Source organism: Otolemur garnettii, unplaced genomic scaffold (genome assembly GCF_000181295.1).
Source record: "Otolemur garnettii isolate 467f Iridium unplaced genomic scaffold, OtoGar3 scaffold00079, whole genome shotgun sequence".
Lineage (NCBI taxonomy): Eukaryota > Metazoa > Chordata > Mammalia > Primates > Galagidae > Otolemur > Otolemur garnettii.
Genome location: NW_003852474.1, coordinates 8,360,903 through 8,373,904, shown reverse-complemented (window position 1 = coordinate 8,373,904; position 13,002 = coordinate 8,360,903). Strand labels below are relative to the sequence as shown.

The 13,002-nt window shown below is 34.6% G+C and overlaps 1 protein-coding gene and 1 pseudogene across 2 annotated transcripts in view; one reads left to right on the top strand and one right to left on the bottom strand.

Moving 5' to 3' along the window:
* Positions 1–13,002, bottom strand: part of TSGA10 (testis specific 10) — an 89,804-nt gene that overhangs the window by 63,605 nt on the left and 13,197 nt on the right. For both annotated transcript variants that reach the window (XM_012807946.2, XM_023515773.1), the window contains exons 3-5: positions 10,808–10,978; positions 10,637–10,714; positions 9,301–9,452 (exon numbers count right to left, since the gene is read on the bottom strand). In XM_012807946.2, coding sequence (XP_012663400.1) covers positions 9,301–9,452; positions 10,637–10,714; positions 10,808–10,978 — 401 coding nt within the window. The remainder of the gene's footprint in view (positions 1–9,300; positions 9,453–10,636; positions 10,715–10,807; positions 10,979–13,002) is intronic.
* Positions 5,332–5,821, top strand: LOC105887395 (annotated as a pseudogene).

The window sequence follows — 13,002 nt, the reverse complement described above, 5'->3', positions numbered from 1 at the left end:
GGCCCAGGCCAGCTAATGCAACAATGACAACTGCAACAACAACAACAACAAACATAGCCAAGTGTTGTGGTGGGTGCCTATAGTCCCAGCTACTTGAGAGGCTGAGGCAAGAGAAAAATCACTCAAGCCCAAGAGTTTGAGGTTGCTGTGAGCTGTGATGCCATATCACTCTACCGAGGGTGACATATTAAGACTCTCTCAAAAAAAAATTTTTTTTTCCAACAAAAAAGTCTTGGACAAAGTGGTTTCACAACTGAATTCTACCAGACACACAAAGAAGAACTGGCACCTATACTACATAAATTATGTATAACAATGAGAAGGAATCCTCCCCAACTCATTCTACAAAGCCAATATCACCTTGCTACCAAAGCAGGAAAGGATACAACAAATAGAAGTACAGACCAATACCCCTTATGAATATAGATGCAAAAACATCCTAGCAAACCATATACACCTGCACATCAAAAAAATAATACACCGTGATCAAATGGGCTTCATCCTAGAGATGCAAGAATGGCTCAACATTTGCAAATCTGTAAGGATTCACCACACAAATAGAAGCAAAAACAAAGACTCCGTAATAGATCCTCTCAAAAAAAGCAGAGAAAGCATTTGATAAAATTCAGCACTCTTTTATAAGAGCTCATAAAAAATAGGCATAGATGGAACATACCTCAAAATTAGAAAAGCCATATGTGAAAAATCCACAACCAACATCATACTTAATATAGAGCATTCCTGCTTAGAAACAGATAAGGTTTCCCACTGTCATCTGTTTCATTCAACATAGTATTAGAAGTCCTAGCCAGAGCAATCTGGCAAGAGAAGGAAATCGAGCGTATCCAAATGGGGAAAGAAAAGGTCAAACTATCACTCTTCCCTGAAAATCCCAAAGATTCTGCCAAGAGACTTGTGGAATTGATAAATAAATTCAGCAAAGTCTTAGGTTATAAAATGAATGTACACAAATCAGTAGCATTCCTATATGCCACCAACAGTGAAGCTGAGAATTAAATAAAAGACTCAATACATATCACAACAGCAAAAAAGGAAACAAAATACCTAGGTATATATTAACTAAGAAGGTAAAAGACATGGAAATCTACAAGGAAATCTAAAAAATACTGAGGAAAAGAAATTGCAAAGGAAGTTTAACAAATGGAAAAACCATGTCATGCTCATAGATCAGCAGAATCAACATTGTTAAAATGTCTATATTACCCACAGTCATTTACAGATCCAAGACAATCAACATTAAAATACCAACATCATTATTTGCAGAACTGGGAAAAATAATTCTACGTTTTATATGGAACCAGAAAACACCCCATTATTTGCTTAAGCCACAACAACCTTAAGCAAAAAAAAAAAACAAATTGGAAGGTGTCAATTTACCAACCAGACTTTAAGCTGTACTACAGGGCTATAGTAAACAAAACAGTATGGTACTGGCACAAGAACAGAGACACTGACCAATGGATCAGAACAGAGAACCCAGATATAAAATCATCTTTACATTACCATCTGATCTTTGACAAAGCAGACAAAATATACACTGGAAAAAAATCTGTATTCAATAAACAGTGTTAGGAAAATGTGGATAACCATCTGCAGAAGACTGAAACAGGATCCACACCTCTTGCCACTCACAAAAACTAATTCACGATGGATAAAACACTTAAACCTCTAAGACATAAAACTATACAAATTCTAAAAGAAAATGTTGGAAAAACTTGTAGATATTGGCCTAGCAAAGAATTTATGAAGAAGACCCCAAAAGCAATCACAGCAACAAAATAAATTAATTAAATCAATAATTACAAAGCTTCTGTACAGCCAAGGAAACAGTCATTAGAATGAATAGACAACCTACAGAATAAGAGAAAACATCTGCATGCTATATATCTGATAAATAGCTGATAACCAGATACAAAGTCAAATCAGCAAAAAGGAAAAAACAACCCACCCCATTAGAAAGTGGGCAAAAGACATGAACAGAAACTTCAAAAGAAGACAGACTAATGGTGAAAAAATATATGAAAAATGCTCAACATCCCTAATTATCAGGGAAATGCAAATCAAAACCACAATGAGATATCACCTAACTCCGGTGAGAATAAGTTCTTATCAAAAAGTCCCAAAACAACAAGTGGTGATGTGGATGTGAAGAGATAGGATGTGAAGAGATAGGAACACTGTGGGACTGCAAACTAGTACCGCCTCTATGGAAAGTAGTATGGAGAGTCCTCCAAGAACTAAAAGTAGACCTACCGATTGATCTAGAAATCCCACCATTGGGTATTTATCTAAAGGAAAAAAAGACACTTTATAAAAAGACACCTGCACTCACATGTTTACTGCACCACAATTCATAATTGCAAAGATGTGGAAACAACCCAAGTGCCCATGAACACATGAGTGAATTAACAAAATGTGGTATATGTACACCATAGAATACTATTCAGCCATTTAAAAAAAGGAACCAGAGACCATTTTTCTAAATGAAGTATCACAAGAATGGAAAAACAAACACCACAGGTACTCACTATTATATTGGAAGTAATCAATCAACCCTTAGATGCACACATGGAAACAGCACTCAGTGGAAATCAAGCAGGTGGAAGGTGGGAGGAGGAGTGGGTAAATTCATACTTAAGTGAATTCACACTTAAATTCACGCCCAGCACACACTATCTGGGCGACCAGCCACACTTAAAACTTTGGCTCAAACTGTCCCAAAACAATTCACATAACCAAAACATTTGTATCTCCATAATATTGTAGAATTTAATAATAATAATAATAAAATAAGGGTAATATAAGCAGAGAGATACAAACTCTAAGAAAGAATTTAAAGGAAATTCTAGAAATAAAAAACAATGTAGCAGAAATGAAAACTGCCCTTGATATACACTATTAAAGGAAACAATCATTGAGCTTGAAGATAAGTCAATAAAAACTTCCTGAACTGAAATGCAAAGAGAAAAAAGAATTAAACAATAGACAGAAAGAAAAACAAACAAAAAGACAGACTATCCAAGAACTGTGGGTGTACTTAAAATACCAAAAAAGAGAAAAATAATAATAGAACAGAAAATAAAAAATATTTGACTTAAAAGTGGCCTAGAACTTTTGAAAATTTATGTACAATATCTATATGCAGTGAACTTTAGCAAAGATTCATAGAAGATTTAATAGGGAGTTGCTTCACGTTGATTGATTGAAACATCCAATATTGTTATAATGACAATTGTTCTCAACTTTATCTATGGATTCAAAGCAATCTCAATTAAAACTGTAGCCAACTACATCATACACATTAACAAAGTGATTCTAAAATATATATGGGAAGACAAAAAGCTCAGAATAGACAATATATATCAAAGAAGCAGACAATGTTTGAGGTCTCTCATTACCTGGTTTCAAGATTTAATAATAAAACCACAGTAATTAAGAGATAATGGTTTGGCAAAACAGATACATCTGAGGTGGGAGGATCACTTGAGCCCAGAAGTTCAAGGCTGACCTGGGCAACACAGAGAGACCCTACACAGAGCAGTGGAGCAGAATGGAGAGCTGAGAAATAGACCCATCTAAATACAGTCAAGTGAACCTTGACAAAGGGATAATGGTAATTCAATGGAGAATCAATAGTGCTGAAATAATTTTTAGCATGTCCATATACAAACCTAATGGACCTTACATCTTTCACAAAAATTAAATCAAAATGAATCATTGTCCTTAAGTGTAAAATGCAAAACTATATAACTTCCAGAAGGAAACATAAGAGAAAAATCTACATGCCCTTGGGTTTGGTGGTATGTTTTTAAATATGCATGTATAACATCAAAAGGATAATCCATGGAAGAAAAAGTTGAAAAGTTGGACTTTATTAAAATTAAATATTTCTGCTTCCCAGAAAAACACTGTTAAAAGAATGAAAAGACAAAGCATAGACTGGGAAGGTATAGTTTCAAAATACATCTGATAAGAAAATATATCCAAGGGCCAGGTGCAGTGGCTCATGCCTATAATCCTAACACTCTGGGAGGCTGAGGTGGGTGGACTGCCTGAGCTCACACATTTGAGACCAGCTTGAGCCAGAGCAAGATCTCATCTCTAAAAATGGCCAGGTATTGTGGCGGACACATGTAGTCCCAGCTACTTGGGAGGCTGGGAGAAAATCATTTGACATCTGTAGTCCCAGCTACTTGGGAGGCTGGAAGAGAATCATTTGAGCCCAAGAGTTTGAGGCTGCTGTGAGCTATGATGCCATAGGACTCTACTGAGAGTGACAAGATGAGCCTCCGTCTCAAAAAAAAAAAAAAGAAAGAATGAAAGAAAGAAAAAGAAAACATATCCAAAATATACGAGGAACTCTTGATACTCAACAATAGGTAAATTAAAAAGTTAGAAATAGGTAAAAGAGTTAGATGAATGGTTTACCAAGGAAGATATAAAAATGGAAAATAAACACATAAAAAGATGTTTCATATCATTTGTTATTAGAAAACTGCAAATTATAACAATGACATATCAGTGCATACTTACTATTATAGCTAAAATCCAAAAGTAAGAAAATATGAAGTACTAGCAAGGACATGAAACAACAGAAATTTATTGCTAATAGGAATGCAAAATGGTATAGCCACTTTAGAAGAAAGTTTGGCAGTTTCTAATAAAGCTAAATATAGTTTTACTATATGATCTAGCAATTATGCTCCTAACTATTTGCTAAACTGATTTGAAAACTTGTGTTTACATAAAAACCTGTATAATAAAGTTTATGCCAGTTTTATATTATTCATAATTTTGATTATTCATAATTACCAAAAACAGAGAAGCAAACAAGATATCCTTCAATAGATGAAAAACCAAACAAAATGTGATGTATCAGACAATGGGATATTCAGTGATAAGAAGAAATAGCTATCAAGGTACACAAGGCATGGATGAACTTTAAATGGATATTGCTAAACCAATCTCAAAAGGCTACATACTAGATGATTCCAAATATATGACATTCTGTAAAAGGCAAGTGCTACAGTGAGATCAAAATCAACAGGAATAAAGCATATTGACTGCATATACCATTGATACCCTTGACATATATGTACACTAAAATGGCACTTTCTGTGATCTTCCTCTCAGAAACATATTACCATAGTCTGATCATGAGACAAACATCAAACAAACCCCAATCAAGAGACATTCTACAAAATACCTGATCAGTGTTTCTCAAAATTGTCAAGGTCATCAAAAACAAGGAATGCCGACTTCCACTCAAGCTTGGTGTTTGGTCAGTGGGGGGACCCACACATGTTCAACATGCATATTGAGAAGTGTTATTTCTGTTTGGAGCTAATCTGCCCTGGCCACGGCATGATGTCTATCCACAATGATCACAAGGTGTGCAGATTTTGTAAATCCAAATGCCATAAAACCCTCAAAACGAAGTGCAATCCTTGCAAGGTCAGGTGGGCTAAAGCATTCTGGAAAGCAGCTGGTAAAAAGCTTACATTAAATAATTCATTTGAATTTGAAAAACAGACATGAACCTGTCAAATACCAGAGCGAGCTATGAAATAAAACTACTGATGTAATGAAGAGAGTTGAAGAGATCAAACAGAAACATCAAGCTAAATTTATAATGAGCAGATTGAAAAAAAATAAAGAGCTACAGAAAGTTGAGGACATCAAAGAAGTCAAGCAAAACATCCATCTTATCTGAGCCCCTCTTGCAAGCAAAGGAAAGCAGCTTGTGGAGAAAACAGTACAGCAATTACAAGAGGATATGGACATGGAAGATGTTTCTTAAAAATTTTACTGTCTATAACCATTTCTATATTTACATTTGAAAATGTCCTTTGGAGACTAGAACTTCTAAGTTATTGATTTATTTTTTACATAAGGTTACTCAAATGAAAGGAGATTAAAAATGTATCTCCTCTACTCGAGAGGCTGAGGCAAGAGAATCACCTAAGCCCAGGACTGTGAGCAGTGTGATGCCACAGCACTCTACCGAGTGTGATAAAGTGAGACTCTCTGTCTCTAAAAAAAAAGTTGGAAAAAAAAAAAAGAAGAAAAATAAAAATAAAAAATGTATCTCCTACATTTCTGTCCATAAAACATCGATAGTATGGATATCTGATTACATCTCAGTGTTAACCCTTCGCATATAGATGTGCTTCCATAAGTTATGCTAATACAGAAGTGAACTGTGGGCACAAAATGGTCATGTCATTGGATATTGGCCCTAGATAGCATTTATGTAGTAACTAAGGACAAAAGTTCTGGCTAGTGATACGCAAAATAAAATTGTCTTTGCAGTACAATAATCCCTTTATTAATCTTATACAAGGGGGGATACAAGAAGGAACGGTGACCATTAGCTTCCAAAAATATCTTTTATTTTGATCAGTATCTCCTGTTGTGGGTTATTAGCATTTTTCAAGAGCCTTGTATCATGAAGCCTATACTGAACTGTTTTGGCCTGGTTTAACTGTTCTAATAGGTAGTTTTGAATGTTGAGGATGAAAGCTGAATAAACCCACACAGACAACTGACCTTCTACACAGATGCAAAGCAATTCAGTGAAGAAGGAATAGTCTTTTCAACAAATGGTGCTGGAACAACTGGACATCCATATGCAAAAATGGGAACTTCGAGTTACACTTTACAGCATATAGAAAAATTAACTTGAAATGGCTCACAGTTCTAAACGTTAAGAGCTAAAACTATAAAATTGCTAGGAGAAAAATGAGAGAAAATTCAGTGACCTCATGCTTGACAAAGGTTTCTTTAAAAAACACAAAATGCTACACATAAGTTTTTAAATCAATTAACTTCACTTAAAAATCTTTTGCTTTTTTAAAAGAGAAATAGTTTCAAACATAAACCTGAAAAAAGACTTATATCTAGAATACATAATTTAATAACATAAACTAAATGAAACTATACAGAAGATTTGAACAGATATCAATAAAAAAGATATATGGATGGCAAACAAGCACATGAATGGACACTAAAAGTCATAAGTCATTAGAGAATGGCAAGTTAAAACCATACTACATACCTATTAAAATGGCTAAAATTAAAAAGATACTGTATACCAAGTTGGTGAGCTTTTTAACTATTGGAACACTCATACACTACTAGTGTGAATATAAACTAAAATAATATAATCAATTTAGAAAATTGATTATAATGGTTTTGTCAAATGAAACATAAATCCATCATATAACTCAGTTATTCTACTTGTATGTTATTTATTCAAGAGATATAAAACCATGTCTACACAAAGACTTAATATAGAATGTTCTTACCAGCTTTATTTATTAGAGCCCCAAATTAGAAACAATCCAAATGTCTATGTGTATATCCATACAATGCAGTACTCCTTAGCAACCAAAAGGAATGAACTGTTTGTTAAACATGACAATAGGAATAAATCCCAAAGTATTTATGCTGAGTGGAAGCAGGCCAACAAAAGCATACATGCTGCATGATTACATTTATATGAAATTTTAGAAAATTCAAAACAATCTCTTTGGGCTTATCACCTGTAGCTAAGTGGTTAGGAAGCCAGCCACATACACCAGGGCCGGTGGGCTCAAACCTGGCCTTGGCCTGCTAAAAACAACAATGACAACTACAACAACAAAAAATAGCTGGGTGTTGTGGCGGGTGCCTATAGTCCCAGTTACTTAGGAGACTGGGGCATAAGAATCACTTAAGCCCAAGAGTTTGAGGTTGCTGTGAGCTGTAACCTCATAGCACTCTACCAAGAATGATACAGTAAGACACCGTCTCAAAAAAAAAAATCTCTATAGTAGAGTCTCAGCCTTCCCAGTAGCTGGGACTACAGATGCATAACACCACACCTAGCTAATTTTTGAAAAAACGTTTTTTTGGCTACATTGCCCAGGCTGGTCTCAAATTCTTGGCCTTAAAGTGATTTCAGCCTCTCCCGATTATTACATAACTATTAGAATATTTTTAAAAATTATTAAAATGCTTTTGAAAGTCTTCCAAAGTCATGGAAAAATGCTTATAGTATATAATTAAGTGAAATTGGTCAAATATAAAACTATATAGGAGCTGGTCCCAATTACATAGAAAGCTTATGTAATAAGTGAAAACAGACAAATTTCTGGTTCAAAAAAGATCTATATTAATAGTAATTTTCCCTGGGTTATACAATCATGGGTAATTTAAATTTTCTTCACACTTTTCTCTATTTTCTGTATTCCAAGGTTTTCTTTGTTATACTGTCATCTTGTCTTATTATTATTGTTTTATTTGAGCTTGCAATATTCTTATAAACAGGAAAGGAAAAAACAAGTGAAGGGAAGGAATTTGAGTGATTATCTGTCCTGCCAAGTGATTCCAACCTATGCACCACATGTTCATAGATCTATTGAAGTGTTACTGAATCTACAGAACCTCTATTTCTTACACTGACAAACAGTAAAACCACTAACCTAGAGGTCTTCAATGACTCAGTCCTCCCAGACTTACTGCCTGTATTGATGTTTCTTCTGCTACCATACTAGTATATAGAAAGGACTAGGACAGTATTAGCATTCAACTAATAGATGTTCGATTACATGCTCCTCTTTCTCTGCTATGGCTTTTCTGTAAATTGTAACCCACCCTATTTATAAGCAACTGTCAAACCTAGGCCTGATGTTTTCTTATACTATTTATATCCCAGAATAGAATTTAAAGTTATAAAGGTAAACTAAATAATCAAATGCTAAAGTCACATATGCTCCGTAACCAGAAGGACTTTGTAAACGCTATTTCAGTTAAACACTGAAGTCTTTTGCAAATACGTGGGTAATTACAAAAGTTTCAATATACATAAAAATCAAGAAACATAAAACCCTCATAGATAGAAATAAATGAAACTCTCCTAGCAACACAGATAAACTGAGCAAGTTGAAACTGGCATGGGTAAATCAAAAAGGATGCTGTGCCTGTGTTTCTTGGAAGTGAAATAATGGACCATAACATAGTCTGTCTAAAAACATTTATAAGTAAGATTACTTAGAAGTGCAAGTCATAGTTGTGTAGCATGTCTAGTCTGTGATGGATCTTAGAAAAATTGTTCAATGTGTGCTGAATTTTCTACTATTAACTGAAAAACTATGATTTTATAATATTATTATTATTATTATTTCATAATCTCTTGGAAGTTAAAGTCAACAAACAATTTTCATTATAAAATATACTATAAAAAACAGAGCTATTAGTTATAGTAACTATTAGTTGTTTAAAGGTAACTGAGTTTACCTCAAAGAATTGTTCTCTGCTTTTTGTCTACCAAGTTCACTTTCAGTATCCATTGCCTTTCTTGCTAGTGATTTCATTTCTTTTTCCACGGTAGTTATGGTTTCCTTCATCAAAGTCATGTTTGACATTTGCTCCATACGTTCATCGTCAAGCTATATGAGTAGAATGACAAGGTTACAGCCATAATTTAAAAAGCCTCAGTAATCTTCCTGAAGAGACATAGTCCCTCTGTAAAAACTGTGATGTATGGCAAGATTTACATGATAGGATGATTAGATTAGACCTAACTGCTGTTGGAGGTTTTATGGGCAAGGTATTGTGTAGAAGGACCAAAAACAAACCACTCTGTAGCTTTTCTATAAAGCCTATCACTGTGTATCAGTCTAAATTTTTCAATCTGGCTCAATTTGACTATAGCATATATATCTTATTTACAAAATAATTTATTTGTTGTTTATTTGTTGTCCAACATAACAAATTACACATGTAAAATGGGATTACAAAAATAAAAATTATTTTTCTCCTATATGATGCTTTTTAAACTCATTATAACAAAATATCACAGATGAATTTATAAATGTATTCAATTAAATTTTGTAACAGAAAGTTAAATGCCCTTATTTCTGTTTATATATTAAAAACATCTTCAATATATATTTCAAATCCTTGATTAGCAAAAGGGTGATGCTTTACCTTTAAACTCAGTTTAAATATATTTTGTTCATTAATTTTTACTTCATTGGCTTGGCCCCTGTGGCTCAAGTGGCTACGGCACCAGCCATATACACCTAAGGTGGCAGGTTCAAATCCAGCCCAGGCCCGCCAAACAACGATGAGGGCTACAACCAAAAAATAGCCAGGTGTTGTGGCAGGCACCTGTAGTCCTAGCTACTCGGGAGGCTGAGGCAGGAGACTCGCTTGAGCCCAGGAGTTGGAGGTTGCTCTGAGCTGTGATGCTATGACACTCTACCCAGGGGGACAGCTTGAGGCTCTGTCTCAAAAAAAAAAAAATTATTTCATTGTAATTTTCTCTGTCCTACTTACCCCTTAGGTAAAAATGTTATCTCTAACAAAATAGGGAGATGGCAAAGTTGCTAAAATCTCTGAGAATGAAACCCTAACTTTTTTTTTTTAAGTATACCCTTTGCAATCTAATACATAAAACCTTTACTCATGTTTTTAGAATGAAATAAGCTAGTGAAAAGGTGACAATTTACACACATTTTAGGACTATACACACTAGTTAGAAAAATAAAAGAACTCCGAACACAGTAGAAGGGAAAGGAAAAGGAAAGCCACTGAGACTTGAGAGTGTACAGTCAAGAGTGATTTTTACATTGTGAACTGTGCACTCCAGCTCCTCTATCCTCTGCTCCAAGTGAGCCTTCTCGTTGAACGCTGTCTCTTGAGCAATCTGTTTAGAAAACACAAACAAAACAACAAAGTGCTTTCAATGTCACTGCATCTGTGTTTCACATATGTTCATACAGATAAAATTCTGTCCAACCTTTAGTCTTTCCCGCAGACTATCTCGTTCTGTGGTCATTCTTCGTAAATCAGTGAAGGCTACATCTCTTTCAGTCTCCACCCGCCGGAGAATAGCATGTGCTGTTGTTGATTTAGGAGACTTACAGCTTTTCATCATTTCTCTTCGAAGTCGGGCAATTTCTTCCTGTGCCTGTTATATAAGTATATAGAATTTTTTAAAATAAGCTTTAAAACAAACATAAATACAGCTCTCTTATATTCAGCCAGTTAAAATGTAAACCTATATTAATATGCATGCAGTGGGGTAATAGTATAATTTTTATTTTAAAATGAGTTTATACAAATAAGTGCAAATAAATATATCTAAATAAATGTTAATTTTCCAGTATCTTTGGAAAAAAATAAGATAAAATAAATTTGAAGGAAGTCACTGAAATAGAATTTTTGCTAAGAAATACAGGTATACCTGGCATATTCCATTTATCCATTCTGCAATATAAATTCTAATTCAGCACAATTCAGGTAGAGTACTGGTTTCATGAATATTATCATAGGTTTTCAGTCTTTCTTTATAAAATGTAATATATACCATTTCCATATCTTGACTACTTTTTACTCTCAAAGAAAGGCCTGCCAATCCTTACTGATAATTCAACATACTCTCTGAACTCATGTTCAACCATCTTTGGGTCCCACATTTATTCCACATCTGCCGATGATTTCATACCCTACTTCACTACGCAAGTCTCTTTATCTTCCTGCCTCTTGATTTTGATCACTGTCTATTCAGCAAGTCCCCAGTTCTCAGAGGAAGACATGTTACTTCCTAATTCCCATAGCTAAGCCTTCACCAGAACTCCAAACCTTATCTTCTTTTTTTTATGGGGGTGGAAGACAGAATGGTAAGCTGAGAGAGATCAGACATGACAACACTCCATTGGTCCTGAGCAGGAAATTAAGGCAGAGGTCCCCAAGAGAGTGAGGCCCCTAGAAACAGGAGGAAGGAACAACTGTCCTAGGACGGGGCTCAGTGAAGCTGACCAGAGGGTGGGAGGAGGCCACAGGTGCTCAGGGCACTGACAGGCTGACCAGGATGGCCACTCCTATCCTCCTGCATGGTGAAGTCACCATGTGCAGCACAATAACAACAGTGACACTTGCCACAGCTCCAGCACATTTTCTTTTCTTTTTTTTTTAATTTTTATTAAATAAAAATAAATTTTTATTAATAGCTTTTATTTTACAAGTTTTAGGTTCATGATAAAAATTAAGCAGAAATTATACAGATCTTCCATATATCCACTGCCCCACCCATTTACAACCTCCTCCACTATCAATATCCCCCCACACAATTGTACTTACCTTACAATCAATAAAACTATATTGAGACAACATTACTATAAGTCCACAGTTTACATTACGTTCACTTTTGATGTTGTACATTCAATGAGTTTTGCCAAATGCAAAATGACATATATACACCATTATAGTGTTATAAACAATGGTTTCATTGCTCCCAAAATACTTTACTATTCATCCATCCTTATACCTAAACCCTGGCAACCAGAACTCACTTCACTACCTCTGTACTTTTGCCTTTCTCAAATTATCATATAGTTGCAGTCATATAATTTGTAGACTTTTTCATATTAACTCTTTTTGCTTAGCAGTATGTACTTAAAGTTCCTCTGTGTCTTTTCATAGTTTGATAGCTTGTATATTTTTAACATTGAGTAATATTCCATTATCTAGATGAATCACAACAAAGTTTATCCATTTACCTATTAAAGGATATCTTTATTTATTTTTTGAGAGTTTAATATTGCACTTTCAATAACGGATAGATAAGTGAGAAAAAAAGGACTTAAATAATACAATAAACCAACTAGATCTGACAGACATATACAGGCCACTCTCCCAAACAACAACAGTAAACATATTCTTCTGAGTGCACCTGGGACACTTTCCAGGATAGACCCTATGTTAGCCATAAATTAAGTCCTAATAGATTTTATTTATTTTTTATTATTATTTTTAGTTTTTTTTTGAACCAGGTTACATTAGTTGTATTTCTTAGGTAAAGTCCCTCTTAAGACTGTGTCCCACCCTGAAAAGGTGTGTCACATACTATGACCCCCCCATTGTCCTTCCTTCCCTCTCTCAGCTCTCCCCTTCCCCCATCCCCTACTGTGTACTAGGTTATTCTTTTTTTTT